This window comes from Scyliorhinus canicula, chromosome 28 (genome assembly GCF_902713615.1).
Source record: "Scyliorhinus canicula chromosome 28, sScyCan1.1, whole genome shotgun sequence".
NCBI classification, from domain to species: domain Eukaryota; kingdom Metazoa; phylum Chordata; class Chondrichthyes; order Carcharhiniformes; family Scyliorhinidae; genus Scyliorhinus; species Scyliorhinus canicula.
Window position 1 is genome coordinate 6642947 of NC_052173.1, and position 17080 is coordinate 6660026.

Consider the following 17080-nt stretch of genomic DNA (forward strand, 5'->3'; position numbering starts at 1 on the left):
ATGCTGTGGAATTGTTGATTGTTTGCTCATGCCATGTGCTGTTACTATTTTATTTTCTCAAAATTTGCAGGTGCTTTTTAAAAAAAAAGTTTCATGATCACCCAGTTCGTTCACCTGGCTATTCCATGTAAGATGCTGTTGTGAACAGTTCATAAGACCATAAGATATCGGAGCAGAATTAGGCCACTCGGCCCATCAAGTCTGCTCCGCCATTCAATCATGTCTGATATTTTTCTCATCCCCATTCTTCTGCCCTCTCCCCATAACCCCTGATCCACTTATTAATCAAGAACCTATCTATCTCTGTCTTAAAGACACTCAGTGATTTGGTCTCCACAGCCTTCTGCGGCAAAGAGTTCCACAGATTCACCATCCTCTGGCTGAAGAAATTCCTCCTCATCTCTGTTTTAAAGGATCATCACTTTAGTCTGAGGCTGTGTCCTCTGGTTTTAGTTTTTTTCCTACAAGTGGACACATCCTCTCCACATCCACGCTATCCAGGCGTCACAGTATCCTGTAAGTTTCAATACGATCCCCCCTTCTAAACTCCCAATGATTACAGCCCCAGAGCCCAACATGGTAACACAGTGGTTAACACTGTGGCCTCACAGTGCCAGGGTCCCAGGTTTGATTCTGGTGGGTCTGCTGGGTCACTGTCTGTGTGGAGTCTGCACGTTGTCGTGTCTGGGATTCCTCCCACAGTGCAAATATGTGCAGGTTAGGTGGATTGGCTATGCTAAATTGCCCTTATTATCCAAAAAAGGTTAGGAGGGGTTATGGGGGTAGGGTGGAAGTGAGGGCTTAAAGTGGGAGGGTGCGGTCTTGATGGGCCGAGTGGCTTCCTACTGCACTGTATGTTCTATGTTCTCACCAATCTCCTTGTTGCAGGTGCATCTGTCCATAACGGTATTGGAAATGTAGAAAATAGGAGCAGGAGGAGGCCATTCAGCCCTTCGAGCCTGGTCTGCCATTCATTATGATCAATGCTGATCATCCAACTCAATAGTCTAATCCTGCTTTCCCCTAATCTCCTTTGATCCCCTTCAACTTTAGTGCTATATGTAACTGCTTCTTGAAAACGTCTAATATTTTGGCCTCAACTATTTCCTGAGGTAACAAATTCCACAGGCCGATCTCTGGGTGAAGAAATTTCTCATCTCTGTCCAAAATGGTCTACCCAGTATCCTCGGACTGTGACCCCTGGTTCTGGACACGCCCACCACCATCGGGAACATCCTTCCTGCATCTACCCTGTCTAGTACTGTTAGAATTTTATAAGTCTCTTTGAGATCCCCCCCCCCCTGCCCTCATTCTTCAGAACTCCAATGAATACAATCCTAACCGATTCAATCTCCTCGTACGTCAAGTCCTGCCATCCTGGGAATCGGTCTGGTAAATGGTTTTGGTCGGAGACGTACAATCTTTTGTGGAGATGAAGACCTGTCCTCACATTAAAGAAATCCTCTATCATGTTATGTACAATTCTGAATTGGGACTGAGGCCAGCAGCAGAATTGTATTCAACTACAATCTGTAACATGGACTGGCATATCCCCCACTCTACCATTACCATTAAGCTGGGGGATCAGCCCTGGTTCAATAAAGAGTGCAGGAAGATATGCCAGGAGCAGCACCACACATCTACAAATAGGTCAACATGGTGAAGCTACAACACAGGACTACTTGCATGCCGAACAGTGGAAGCAGCAGAGCTAAGCAAACCCACATCCAACAGATCATATCTAAACTCTGCAGTCCTGCCACATGAATGTGTACAATTAAACAACTAACTGGCGGAGGAGGCTCCACAAAGATCCCCATCCTCATTGATTAGGGAGCAGAACACAAGATGAGGCTGAAACATTTGCAACCATTTTCACCCAGAAGTGCCGTATGGATGATCCATCTTGGCCTCATGCTGAGGTCCTCGGCATCACAAAATGATTTTCAGCTAATTTGATTCACTCCACGTGATAGTAAGAAATGGCTGAAGGCACTGGATACTGTAAAGACTATGGTCTTTGCCAAATATTGAAATCTTGTGCTCCAGAATTAACCGCATCCCCAGCCAAGTGATTCCAGTACAACCCGAAAATGTGGAAAATTGCCCAGACCCAGGTATATCCTGTGGGGAAAAAAATCAGGACAAATCCAACCAGGCCAATTGCCATTTTATCAGTCTACTCTTGATTATCAGCAAAGTGATGGCAGGGGTCATCGACAATGCTATCAAGCGACACTTGGCAATAACCTGCTCACTGATGCTCAGATTTGGTTCCACTAGGGCCGCTTGGCTCCTGACTTTGGTACCGTTTTGTGGGGAGTGGGTCATCACTGCAGGAGTTCCTCTGGATAGTGTCCTGGGCCCAACCATCTTCAGCTGCTTCATCAATGACCTTCCTTCCATTATAAGATCAGAAGTGGGATACTTGCTGATGATTGCACCATTTGCGACGAGTCAGACACTAAAGCAGTCCATGTCCAAATGCAGCAAGACCTGGACAATATCCAGGTTTGGGTTGATAATGGCAAGTAACATTCGAGTTACAAGTGCCAGGCAATGACCATCTCGAACAAGAGCGAACCCAATTTAAATGACAACTTTGCTGTCCTCTTCATGCCTTTCTGGCATAGATTGCAGTTGGTTACTATGGTCATGCAGAGTTGCAGCTTCTTGGCCGTGTTGATGGTGTTGGATGCTTGTGGAGCCATTGGAAGACCAATGCTGCTTTGCCCATTTTTGCTTGGACGTTGATCTGTACATCACCCTCCTGTTGCTTCCTAGGTAAGGGAAGTGGTCAATGTCCTCTGCATCCTGTTGCCTGATAGTGCCAGGGGGTCATCTCCAGTCATTGTTATCTTGGTCTTCCCGTAGCTGATGTGTACACCAACCATGGCATCGTTGCGCTCCAGATTGGTCAGCCCGGCTTAGAACGTTTGCGATGCCTTACTGGCAAAGAAATGCCGTGTACAAAATCCAGTTTGCACCCACCATGACCTTCCTCAAGAAAGAATGGGGAACGTATTCAGCCTTGCCATATGACTCTGATGTTGAAAGAGTCCGTAAACATGTGCTGGCCATGAGGCAGCAGCTGAAGGTGTGGAATTATGCTTTGAAGATGTTAATACACTGCTCTGGAATGCTGTATTGTCTTGTGATTGTACTAGAGTGACTGCAGATGGATGCTGTCTTATTGAAATCAATGGAGTTAATAAATTGCTTCTGATAGACACTTTTTAAAAAAACGCGCTTTATTCAAACTTGTATCAAAGTAGTTACAGCAAATAAACACCCTGGGAACCATTCTTCCCAACGATCAACTATGTAGTTTGTACAGATTTTTCTCCTTTTTCACACCCCCACGACGAACAGCTCCTCAAACACGGTCACTAACCCCACCTTTTCTCAAACTCCCCTGCTGAGCCCCTTAACTCATACTTTTATCTTCTCTAACCGCAGGAAGTCATACAGGTCACCCAACCATGCTGCTACCCCCGGTGGCTATGCCGACCACCACTCCAGCAAAATTCGGTGCCGTGCAATTGGAGAGGCGAAGGCCAAGACATCGGCCTTCCTCCTCTCTGATAGATACACTCAGGCACTGTGCTGTGATGTTCAGAAGTGTCAAGCTTTGCTTACAGCATGGCCTGCCGCCCTGGAAATCTGTCTGTTCCTAAGGGTACCGTCTACTTCTGCTTTCAATCTGTTGAAGAGCACCGTGCTGAAGACCTTGCCAGATACTGACAGCAGTGTTATGCCTCTTTAGTTATTGCAGTCAGATGTTTCCTTTCTCTGGCAGCTTGACAATTACTCCTCGCCTCCATTTATCCAGGACGTCCTCTGCACTCAAGATCTGTTGAACGGGTCCATGAGCTCTGCTGAGATCGTGTTCTTACCATGTTCAATAGCTCTGGTGGTATCTCATCAATCCCAGATGCCTTGTTGATATTTGGGCTCTTTGGACCCCTGATCTGTCAACTTCTGCCAGGTTGACATTCAGCTGCTGAGGTGCAATGCTGTACTCAAACACAGAGCTAGGGCTGGGCAAGGATCTGCCGAAGTGTGTCTGCGATTTCCGTCTTTCCTCAGCATGTTCAGGTGCACCTATCTGGTCCTGGTGACTTACCAACCAAGTACAGCCATCATTTTGTTTTTATTCTCTTATCAATTTTTAGCCCATCTGATATTTGAACTACTTCTTTTACTAGGACTTTGGTTGCATCTTCGTTGGCAGAGAGGAAACAAAGACTAGGGATTAATGGGTCCTTTTTCAAATTGACAGGCAGTAACTAGTGGGGAACAACAGGGATTGGTTCTGGGACCCCAGCTATTCACAACATATATTAATGATTTGGATGAGGGAACAAAATGTAACATCTGAAAGTTTGCAGATGATACCAAGTTAGGTGGGAGGGTGAACTGTGATGAGGATGCAGGGATCCTACAGCAAGATCTGGACAGGTTGGGCAAACCAATGGCAGATGCAGTATAATTTGGATAAGTGTGAGGTTATGTTTGGAAGCAAAAACAGGAATGCAGATTACTACCTGAATGGTTGTAAATTGGGAGAGGAGGGTGTGCAGCGGGACCTGGGTGTCCTTGTGCACCAGTCGCTGAAGGTAAGCATGCAGGTACAGCAGGTGGTAAAGAAGGCTAATGGTATGTTGGCCTTCATTGCGAGAGGTTGGAGTATTGTGCGCAGTTTTGGTCTCCTTCTCAGAGGAAGGATGTTCTTGCTGTCGAGGGAGTGCAGCGAAGATTTACCAGACTGATTCTAGGATGGTGGTACTGTCATATGAGGAGAGATTGACTAGGTTGGGATTGTTCTCGCTGGAGTTCAGAAGAATGAGGGGGGAATTTCATAGAGACCAATGATAGGTGTGTCCAGAACCAGGGGTCACAGCCTGAGGATTCTGGGTAAACCATTTCGGACAGAGATAAGGTGACATTTCTTCACACAAAGAGTGGTGACCCTGTGGAATTCTTTACCACAGGAAGTAGTTGATTCTAAAACTTTGAATATATTCAAGAGGTGGCTGGATATAGCAGTTGGGGAGAATGAGATCAAAGGCTATGGGGAAAAGCAGGATTAGGCTATTGAGTTGGATGATCAGCCATGATTGTGATGAATGGCAGAGCAGGCTTGAAGGGTCAAAAGGCCTCCTCCTGCTCCTATCGTCCATGTATGTATGTAAAGACAGATTCAGAGTACTCCTTCAGTGCCTCAGCCAGACTTTCTTGCCTGTGATTCCCTATTCGGTCCCTATTGGCCCACCCCTTCTTTTACTATCCTTTTACAATTTATTTGCTTATAGGAGACATTTGGATTCCCTTTTAAGTTGGCTGCCAGTCTCTTCTCATACTCTTGCTTTGCCTATCATTTCCTTTTTCACTTCCCCGTTGAACTTTCTGTGTTTACCCTGGGTCTCGTTGTCATTACGCACCCATTTTCTGCTTCATCTTTGCACTCTAGTCAATGAGGGAGCTCTGGTGTTGGATGTCCTGCCTGGGCGGCACAGTAACACAGTGGTTAGCACTGTTGCTTCACAGCGCCAGGGTCCCAGGTGCAATTCCCGGCTGGGTCACTGTCTACGCGGAGTCTACACGTTCTCCCCGTGTCTGCGTGGGTTTCCTCCCGGGTGCTCCGGTTTCCTCCCACAAGTCCCGAAAGACGTGCTGTTAGGTGAATTGGACATTCTGAATTCTCCCTCTGTGACCCGAACAGGCGCCGGAATGTGGCGACTAGGGGATTTTCACAGTAACTTCATTGCAGTGTTAATGTAAACCTACTTGTGACAATAAAGATTATTACCTTTCATGGGAATGTACCTCAATTGTATGCAGAACAATCTCCCCTTTAAAGGCGACCTATTGTATTTGTCTGCGAATCTTTGATTACAATTTACATGGCACACGTTGTTTCTTATCTCAATGAAATCAGCACTTCCACAATTTAGCATTTACCCTGGATTGTTTCTTTTCCTCTTTCAGGGCAAACCGAAACCTTCTACTGCAGTCACTGTTCTCTAAATATTTCCCGACTGACACTTGATCCACTGGATTGACTTCATTCCAGCAATGCGTCCTTCCTCATTGGACTGGAAGCATACTGATCAAGAAAATTCTCTTAAGCACATTTCACAAACTCTTGTCCCTCTCTGTCCTTCATATTATGACTGTGCGAGTTTACATTACGATAAAGTCCCCCATTATAACTATATAGTTTTCCACCTCTCTAATTTCTCTGCAGGTTTGTTCCTCTGTATCTTTCCTATTAATTGGCGGCTTATTGAATATATCCAGTAGTGTAATAGTGCATCTTGTTTCTTTTTAAAAATAAATTAAGAGTACCCAATTCATTTTTTTTCCACTTAAGGGGCAATTTAGCGTGGCCAATCCACCTACCCATCTTTGGGTTGTAGGGGCGAGACCCACGCAGACATGGGGAGAATGTGCAAGCTCCACACGGACAGTGACCCAGAGCCGGGATCGAACCTGGGACCTCGGTGCCGTGAGGCAGCAGTGCTAACCACTATGACACCTTGCTGCCTGCATCTTGTTTCTCAACTGTAATCGAATAGATTCTATCCTTGCCCTCTCTCTTCAGCACTTTAATATTCTCCTTCATTGATGCTACCAGCTGTTCTCTCTTTCCTTCCCAATTTTTCCTGAATATCTTGTATTCAGGAATATTCAGTACACCATCATGACATTTATGTTGAGCCAGGTCTGTTATCGCCACAACATCATATTCCCAAGTGGCTGAAGCTGAACAACCTTATTTACTATGTGCATTTGCTTATACCACAGTACACCTAAGTTTAGACATTAGGCCTTGTAGTCTGATCCCACATAATAGCTTCCTATTTTTTTTACTCTAGTACTATTCCCTCCCAATCATTGGTACACCTTGTTTACCTTAAGCTGCACCCTGATTTCCATCTTCCTGCCTAGTTAGTTGAAACTCCTAGAAGTGTCAGGCAACAATGTGACATTCTCGCAGTCTACGCACGCGTACATGTTGGTGCAAGGAAGTTTGCTGAGAAGCCGAGAGCACCGTCCTTGTGCGTGTTGTTGTCTTTTTGCATGAACAAACTCCATGGCGCTTGCTGCCAGCATCATCCAATCTATGAAAAGTACATAATAAAGGCTGGACTGACAGGAGGAGAGATTGAATCGGTTAGGGTCGTATTCACTGGAGTTCTGAAGAGTGAGAGAGGATCTCATAGAAACCTATAAAATTCAAACAGGACTGGACAGGGTAGATGCAGGTAGGATGTTCCCGATGGTTGGGGTGTCCAGAACCAGGGGTCACACTCTGAGGATACGGGGTAGACCATTTCGGACAGAGATGAGGAGAAATTTCTTCTCCCAGAGAGTGGTCGGCCTGTGGAATTCATTACCACAGGAAGTAGTTGAGGCCAAAACATTATGTTTTCAAGAAGCCGTTAGATATAGCACTTGGGGTGAGGGGATCAAAGGATATTGGGGGGGGGGGGGGGGGGAGAGTGGTATTAGGCTATTGAGTTGGATGATCAGCCATGATCATAATGAATGGTGGAACAGGCTCGAAGAGCTGAATGGCCGCCATCTGTTTTTCTATATTTTTTTTCTAATACCATGGCATCTCAGACCAATGTTGTACCACTTGGGGTCACATCAATGGAAGGGATTGGGTTGAGTGACCATTCAAGAAAGTGTCAGGGCTTTGTTTTGTTTACCTTGATGAGGGGTCCATCGTGATTAGCTAGAGGTAAGGATAATGTTCCCAATGTATGAACCGGCATCGCATTGATGTCCAGTTTTCTACCTGCTCCAGCAACTAATAGCATCCAAATAGGTTTTGATCTGCCTTTGGGGGCCATCTCCCTACTCTTTACTTTGGTTACTCTACGTTTTCCGGTGACCTTGAAAGTTTTCAGTTTCATCTTCTTAACATTGACATTCTGATGTTGTGGTCGCTTCTGACAAAAAGGTCATAAATGCTTGCTCTCCCTTTCCCTTGGCCTCTGCAGGGTCCTTGACTACAGGTGCTGTAGCAGCTTGGCCTGATATATGGTGCAACTGATCTGTCTCCAAGGAAGGATCAAAACGATCAATCACATGAGGGCAGCACGGTAGCATTGTGGATAGCACAATCGCTTCACCGCTCCAGGGTCCCAGGTTCGATTCCGGCTTGGGTCACTGTCTGTGCGGAGTCTGCACATCCTCCCCGTGTGTGCGTGGGTTTTTTCCGGGTGCTCCGGTTTCCTCCCACAGTCCAAAGATGTGCAGGTTAGGTGGATTGGCCATGAGAAATTTCCCTTAGTGTCCAAAATTGCCCTTAGTGTTGGGTGGGGTTGCTGGGTTGTGGGGATGGGGTGGAGGTGTTAATCTTGGGTGGGGTGCTCTTTCCAGGAGCCGGTGCAGACTCGATGGGCCGAGTGACCTCCTTCTGCACTGTAAATTATAGAATAGAACAGTACAGCACAGAACAGGCCCTTCGGCCCTCGATGTTGTGCCGAGCAATGATCACCCTACTCAAACCCACGTATCCACCCTATACCCGTAACCCAACACCCCCCCCCCCCCCCCCCCCCCCCCCCCCCCCCCCTCTTTAACCTTACTTTTTAGGACACTACGGGCAATTTAGCATGGCCAATCCACCTAACCCACACATCTTTGGACTGTGGGAGGAAACCGGAGAACCCGGAGGAAACCCACGCACACACGGGGAGGACGTGCAGACTCCGCACAGACTGACCCAGCCGGGAATCGAACCTGGGACCCTGGAGCTGTGAAGCATTTATGCTAACCACCATGCTACCGTGCTGCCCTAAATTCTATGTTCATATCTATTTTCATCACTCTCCCTTCTTGTCTTGTCCAAGTTAGTGTGAGATCTGTGACTAGCTATTCCTTGACAGTTGCTGCTTATAGTGGCCCTCTCTGTTGAGAGTGACTCCCATAGATCCTCACAAGTTTCAGTTGGCCACCTGTTCAATACCCAGATCAAATGCAGTCTGAAAGAAGCCCGATTCATGTCTCTGGGAAACAGATTGTCCTGCTTCTAACTGCATTGATATCAGGATGGCTTTCTTTCAAGCTGCACATCTCCAGATAGTATGCTGAAAGACACCCGGCATAGTTGATACAATGGTAAGTGGAAGAACTATGGCATCATGCAGCAAACGCTTGAAAGATGAATATCACAGCTGGTTAGCCTGGTTGCTGTGATATATAGCAGCAATTCTTCCACCATGTTGTAACTGCTCAAGAACTGAATAGTTTCCTTTTTTTTTGCTATTGATAATTGTAGCAACAAGTGGAATCTCTCGGAGTTGAGGATGTCATTGAATTCATCATCAAGGAAGGCGGTCTAAAGTCCAATTGCTGTAAGGTCCAGCTCATCTAGTTGCGTTTCAGTATAAGCTTGCAATCTCTATCTCGTAGAGCTTTACACGCCATCTTGAGTTCTAACACTCCTGTTGTCATGATGGCCACCATTAGTAGAACCTGCTGCAACCAGTGACAATGTCCTGAAGACTGGCATTTTGATGCAAGCTATAAATGCCATTCCAGTGTGAAACTCCCTGATGTGATGGGTAAGTGTCTGCATGGAGAAGGTGTTCCGCCAACAAATCTTTGTAGATGGCCTGGTCCATTACTACAACAATCCTATCCAGTTTGAGTTTGCAATGCAATGGGCTGGCATCAATGACTGGGACGTAGCCAATTGGGATTGAAGTTCTCTGAAGCAGTGTATTGCAACCATTCCATCCAGTTAAAATATCATCCTTCATTTCTGGCAGCTTGCTGAGGAAGTATGCAATAACCAAGCTATGTATATTTTCTTGGATGTGCATGTATGTGATTTTCAAGCTCCGATTGTATTCCCTCACCAAATAGCTGTGCACCTGTCCTTTGTCCTCCACTATTCAAAACAATATTTGTGAAGCGTGGCTGTAAGGACCATTTTTAAAAGAGTTTCCTTCAGGGCAGGTGCTTCCGGTTGCTTTTGTTCTGGTTGACTGCGTGAATGATTATACTCATTGTATTGTGTGCTGTGCTCTTGACCTCTTCCGAGGCGGTTGTTATCCCAGGCCAGTGTTGTCTGTGCGTTAGGCTTGATATTGGGTGGAATGTGCTGCGTACTTCGTTGAACCTGAAGCATTGTCGTGCTGTAACATCTGAGAGTTTGAAGAGCAGTGCCCTAAACCATTTAGGAGCCTGATTAACCACTCCTGAGCCAGCCATGTGTCTGAAAGACGTTGCCAGAGCCAAGTGCTTGGACATGATCTGCTTCCTCTTCAATCCCAGATACACCATGTCTTGGCACAAGGAAATAATCTTGCCAGTTGTTGATATCATCTGGCAGTTCGCTTGTTATTCCTTTTGCCTATGCAAGGAAATTGAGCAGCTCTAGTGCGGTCTTCTGATGTTTGTGACTATCTAAGTGGAGGAATGACTTGAGACTGATTTTGAATTGATTGCCAGAGTAGCATGTATAAGGGTTGGCAATTGCTCCTCACGGGCGCTGTGGCTCCAAGATCCATGTTGATGTTTGTGTCTGTATTGGTCTCACTTACGCTTGTTTCTGAAGGCAAATCTCTGTCCCCTAAGCAACTCCTCAACAAAGACTTGATTGCTCTTGCTGCTATGAGTTCAGAGAGATTATAGGAAGGGATGAGATTTTCCCATTTTATATTTAAGATTATAGGTCTTGTACGAGGAATCTTCGATACCCTCTTTCCTCGGGTTGCATTTCTTATACAGTTCAGTTTTGACATGCTAAGAACCTCAATTCTTCCCTCTATAACCACATCGCAGAAATGCTGATATCCTGTCTAGTAGCGGTTGCTTTCTGCAGGGCCTTCTAGCTGCTTTTTGGTAAGTTACCCTTGTAGATCTCTGATAACAACTGAGGCAATATCTTGCTTCAAGAGCGAAAAGGTCTTGTCCACAAACGTGCAACAAGATTGCTTCATCTTTGTGGGTCCCTGCTGCGAGGAGTGGCTTACTTGCTGCTGTAGCCTCGCATTGTGTCAGCCTCTGTTTTCATCACTTTCAGCTCTGTCTCTCCACTATGTTCCTGTCTTTCTTGCAGAGAAGGGACTGCACTGGGCTAAGATGGGAAGGCCTTGCAGGTAAGCCCTTGGTGTCTGTCATCTTGGAGTGAAGCTTCACTCTTCTGCCTTCTCTGCTTCTGCAGCTGTTTCAGCAGCACAAAAATAAAAAAGTGAGGGAGAAAATAAAATTGGAGGAGTGGAAATATGGATGGGGAGACAAAGCAATAGAAAACAGTGAATGAATGTGATAGATGGTCAACAAACCATCTGGAAAGTTTTATGACTAACTTGATAGTTCTCAAGCTCATTCTGGTCAACTCATTTCTGTAGAGTGAGTGACATAAAGACGTGGGTTAAATCAGGTCCATGGAACGGACAAGTTTACTACTTCACCTAGAGAGAAATAGGAGTATAAACTTACATAGATCAACATTGTCTCATGTGAAATATTGTAAAATCATATGTACTTCCATTCAGAGTTATGAATTTTCCTTTCGAGATTTTTTTCCCCTGTCGATCCTGCATTTATCACTGAAACGCATATGATGCTTTGGATGATATCCAATCACACTTGGGATTAATGCAAGTGTTGCTGGTGCAATAATCTGCTCCTACTCTAAACTTTCAATGGCCTTTTAAGCAATCTTGGTTTCCTTTAGAATTTAGAACAGTACAGCACAGAACAGGCCCTTCGGCCCTCGATGTTGTGCCGAGCAATGATCACCCTACTCAAACTCACGTATCCGCCCTATACCCGTAACCCAACAACTCCCCCTTAACCTTACTTATTAGAACACTACGGGCAATTTAGCATGGCCAATCCACCTAACCCGCACATCTTTGGACTGTGGGAGGAAACCGGAGCACCCGGAGGAAACCCACGCACACACGGGGAGGACGTGCAGACTCCGCACAGACAGTGACCCAGCCGGGAACCGAACCTGGGACCCTGGAGCTGTGAAGCATTGATGCTAACCACTATGCTACCGTGCTGCCCCAGTACTGCCTTTGTTTCAGTAAATTCCCACTGATGCACACTAGCAAGGAATTGTCCAGCTACAATCTGAAAAAGGAAATCCCAGCCCCCACAACACTGCATGTAGTAACTCATTGTTTTGGCGTAATAGAAAGAGAAAATGCTGGACCTGAAATGTTATCTGTTTCCCCCTCTGCAGATGCTGCCAGACCTGCTGAGTATTACCAGCATTTTCTGTTTTTATCTCCGATTTCCAACACCCGCAGGATTTTGCTGGCTGATTTTGTCGTACTGGGAGCATGATTGGCTGATTGCACAAAACTGGCAAATGCATCAATTGTGATCGGTCGTAAAAAGGATTGCATCATCAATATATTCTGTAAAAAAAAAAAAAAATGGTTTGAAGATGGGAACATTGATTTTTTGATAAGTGATCTCGAAACTAATAATGTTGCAAATTTGGAGTACTTTCAAGAAGGGGCCTATGTGGATAAAGTTTCAGTCTCACAAACAGCACCGCAAACACCCCTGAGGATATGTAGAACTGAATACTGGTTGGAAAATGAGATGCTCTTTTGGGGACTCCTGTCTGGTACTTCTTAACTACCTGGCGGTCACCCAATCCCCCTCTCCCTCAGCACATGTGGGGTGATCACATTTGAAAGCTTGCTAGCCACATAGCTCTCAGTCTTGCGGATCTCTGAACAACCCCACCACTTGCTACCCTCCTTGATTTGTGTTTTATTGATTTGTTTGCAACAGTTCTGGCCCGCCCTCGGGCGGGCGTGCTCTTTTCCATTCGGGCTTGCTCCAGGCTGGTGGACAAACCTTGGGGAGTCTGGAGGTGAGTTATTCAACATGTAACTCCCAGCCTCTGATCTGCTGTGTGGCCACAGTATCTATATGGCTGCTACAACAGTTTCTGGTCAGTGCTTTACAGTGGGGGATTTGACAATGCCGTTGAATAGCAAGGGGGAGATGGTTAGATTCTCTCTCATTAGAGATGTGCTGAATGAGTGATGCATGATTGGAGAAGTGATTGGGGGGGAGCTTCCTGTGATTGTCCCAAGTACCACAAACTTTTGGCGGATTGGTTGGGGTGAAGGTAAGTGAGAGAGAATATCAATTGAAGTTCTTCTTAATTGCTCTGAGAGATCTCACTTTTCCCCCCCCTTACCACCACCCTTACTGGTGGGTGCATGTGTGGAAGTTGGGTTAGGGCTCTACTATGATTCCTCTTGAATGGCTATTTGCAGTTGGTTCAGTGCTCTCATGGCAACCAAAAATTTGATGAGGACTTTGGTTCTTGTCTCAATCATTAAAATCTCATTTTATTATAGGTTTAATGACTTCTAATGATTGTACCTGTTTTACAGTATTCTAGCCAGATGAGCAGGGTGGATGGTATTTCCGATCATCCCAGTGTCCCAGTAGGTGGACAACAGCCCCTCCTCGAGTACGGAAGAACTCCTCAGCAGGCATCTCTTGGAGACAATGCCATGTTACAAGACACCAGCGCAGTTGGCATCCTGCAGGGCAGCTCTGTCAGTCACGAGATGGTGGGGCCTCACCGCCTCCTGCAGAGTGGAACAATCAGCCATCAGGGAATGATGCCGGATAGTGACCCGATGACTCAGAACGCCATAAGAAGTGCCGATGGACCAGACAGTCATGCTGCTGTTACTGTAACACAGAGTTTGCCCTGTGCGCCCCAAGTAAGTATCTTGTTTATTTTTATTTTTAAAATTTCTTCCAAAGTAATTTGGGTGCCCCAAGTATGCAAATCATCAAAAGCTAATCGATAGACTCCAAAAGGCAAATGGAATGTTTGCCTTTATCTTGGGGGCTGGAATACAAAAGGGAGACAGTTGTGCTTCAGTTGCACAGAGCCTTGATCAGACCCTTGTAATACTGTGTTCAGTTCACTTTACCTCTAAAAGGATATATTGGTGTTGGAGGAGGGGTGTGGCACAGATTCATCAGAATGACACTGGGTTTGAAAAGGTGCAATTAGTAGAACTGATTGCATAAACATGAAGTGTATCTCTTGAGCACCGAAGATTGAAGGATGATCTGATGTTTAAAATGTTAAAAGGATTTGATAGGGTAAATACAAAGACTGTATTTGCGCTGGTGGAGGAGTTGAAAACAAGGACATTATTTGAGAGTTGGAAACAAGGACATAATTTGAGAGTTGAAAACAAGGACATCATTTGAAGATTAGAGCTAGACCATTTAGGCGGGAAATCGGGTTGTACATTTTCACACAAAGTTGTAGCAGAAATTGTGTCCCAAATTGAATGGCCGAGCAGGCTGGAGGGGTTACAGCATCTAATTTGTGTTGAGTAAAGGATAAATACTGAATAGTGCCATGACTACTTTCTTTCATGCTTAAGTCAGTGGTAAACAAGCTGCCTACTAGTGGCAGCTATACAGTTGGTTAATTTGGTAGTTAGCTAAAACTGGTTCCCTATTCAGCAGGGCCTGACTTGGGTCTTTGGCATTCCAGCTAGTATAAGCACACAAGGTTGTCCTTATGCATGAGGTCCTGCTGGACAGGGTACTAATTTAACTCTGGGAATTTGGTGCAGTGAGGGAAGAGGTACTGATCTGGTACAGACCAAGGTGTGGTCTGAGTGAGGGAGACAACAAGACGTGTGTGTCAAAGTGCAAAGGCATTATTTAGGTAAGCAGGTAGGTGATTGAATGGTGAGTTTTAAGGTTTCTTATTTCTCCAGACTAGAGCAGTCTGGCCAGGATAGTATACGTTCTGTATTAAATTTGCAGTTTAGCTAGTTGAAATAATTTCAAATAATTGTTGAGTAAAGACTTTGGTGAAATGAATAAAAGAAAGGCAGTCTAAGATCTAGCAGAGCAGGCGGTGTGTCTGGGTTGCAGAATGTGGGAGTGAGCAGCGAGGCTGTCCTGAGCAAACCAGTCTGCAGGAGATGCTTTCATTCCACATCTTTCCACCTCTGAGTCTTTGAGTCTGGAGTGTGAGTTGGAGAGAGACTGACACATAAAGGAGGGAGAGAGGTTTCTGGGCAGTTTTATCCAAAATACAGTCAGCGCAGATAAAAATCCAGGTTCAGGAAATGGGCAGTGTGACTGATAAGAGAGCCGGTCGTGTGGATTTGGGAGAGGTTATGTGGGCCTCAGTGTACCTCTGTCGTCTAACGAGGATGCAAAGGACAGAGCAAGTGGCAAATCTGTCAAATTTAATGGGCACAGAAGAGGCCCACAATAAGATTTTAAAATAAGATTGGGGTGCCGAGATCTAGGTGCTAGTCATTTTTACAGTGTCTTTTGCATGTGCCCAGGATTGTAAAGTCATCCAAATGAACTGAATAGAAATTTGAACAATCAAAAAAGAAAAGTGTAATAATTTTAAAAAGTTAGATTTCAACATAAAATTTGAGAAAGGCAGATTAATAATATCAATGTTTAAAAAGGCACACAGAACTGTGGTACTGTACATGTGCACTAGTGCATAAATTCTGAAGCTGCAATGGCCTATTCTGTGTTGCTCCAGAGGATTTGCTTTTTAACTTTGTAACACTAAGATTAATTAATAGGGACAACATAGCACTAATCTGAATTTAGGCTAATTGCCCACTTGTGAACTTTCCTTGCCAGTCAGGGCTGGTGTTTACATGTTGGAAGTGCTTCTTTGTCAGTCAATGAATATTTAATCGAGACACTGGTTCCAGACCTTTCAAAGTGACTGCTCTCCTTTAATTTATCCAACTTTTTAACAGGATTCTGGATACTTATCTAGCTGTTTAATTGATTAACTGGGTACTCACTAGTGTAATGATGGCGAATGCTGCCAGCTTTGCTGTCATTACCACAGAAAATTTAAAGGTGAGAGGGAATTGTCAACCAACTAGCCTAACATCTGTTGTTGGCAATTTTCTAGAGTCTGTTATTAAAGGAAGTGACTGAACATCTTGTAAACTTTCCAGCCAGCATTGATTTGTAAAGGGTAGGTCATGCCTGACGAGCCTAATTGAACTTTTTGAGGAGGCGATTAAAGTAGTGGAGAGGGAAATGTCTGGAATGCTTTTTATAGGGACTTCCAGAAGACATTTCATAAAGTGCCTCAAGAAACTGTTTAGCTAAAATTAAGGTGGGGTTATGGAGGGGGGTAGGGTGAAGGCGTGGGCATAAGTGGGGTGCTCTTTCCAAGAGCCGGTGCAGACCTGATGGGCCGAATGGCCTCCTCCTGCATTGTAAATTCTATGATTAAGGCTTTGGAATCGAAGACAAATTGGGCAGGTGGTTTAATTGGCAGGATGTGTCAGATGGTGACCAGCCTCACATTCACTGTATTTCATTAAGGACTTGGGTGGTTAAATAGAAAACTTTATATCCAAATTTGCCAATGGCGCAAAGCTAGGTAGCATTGTAGCAGTGAAGATGGAAGCATGAAATTACACAGATAATGGCCAGAAATGTAGTAAATGGGTTTGAACTTGGGCAAATGTGAGACCATCCACTTTAGACCTGAAAGGGAAAGATCAAGATGAGAATACAAGGGGGTAGAAGTCACTCTTCTCCCATACAAATCCCTGGTTAGACCACACCTGGAGAACTGTGAATAGTTCTGGACGCAACATCTGATGAGGAATATATTGATCTGGACTCCCAAGTGTTAAATTATATTGGGGGGGAATTACACAAACTAGGGTATATTCCTTGGAATTTAGAAGGTTAACGGGTGATCTTTCAAAATATTAAGGAGAATACATTGGGTGGATTAGGAGAAACTTCTTCCGCTGCTTGGGGTGTCTAGCACGAGGAAGAATAGTTTAAAAATACACAGGCGGTGGGCATATCTGTTCTTAAAAGCACCCAAAACACCCTCAAAAATGCAATCATGGGGGCAGCCAATTAGAGGTGTGTTGCCCCAATGCATGGGGGAGAGGAGCTGCTCCTCCAGTTACAGGTTGTTTTTCTCCTGTGGTTGCAGCTGATAGTCTCACGCGAGGCTGCGAGAGAGCTGTTGCCTGTTGGGACTATGGGGAGAGGTTGGGGCTGTCGGGAGAGGCTGCGA

The 17080-nt window shown here is 45.1% G+C and overlaps 1 protein-coding gene across 4 annotated transcripts in view; it reads left to right on the forward strand.

Moving 5' to 3' along the window:
• The window catches only part of znf740b (zinc finger protein 740b), a 146015-nt gene that overhangs the window by 647 nt on the left and 128288 nt on the right, over nucleotides 1-17080 (forward strand). For 3 of the 4 annotated variants that reach the window (XM_038786599.1, XM_038786602.1, XM_038786601.1), the window contains exon 2: nucleotides 13401-13739. In XM_038786599.1, the coding sequence (XP_038642527.1) occupies nucleotides 13413-13739 (327 nt within the window). In that variant the 5' untranslated portion in view covers nucleotides 13401-13412. Of the gene's footprint in view, nucleotides 1-12223; nucleotides 12869-13400; nucleotides 13740-17080 lie in introns of all 4 variants that reach the window. The other variant, XM_038786600.1, reaches the window with a different exon arrangement.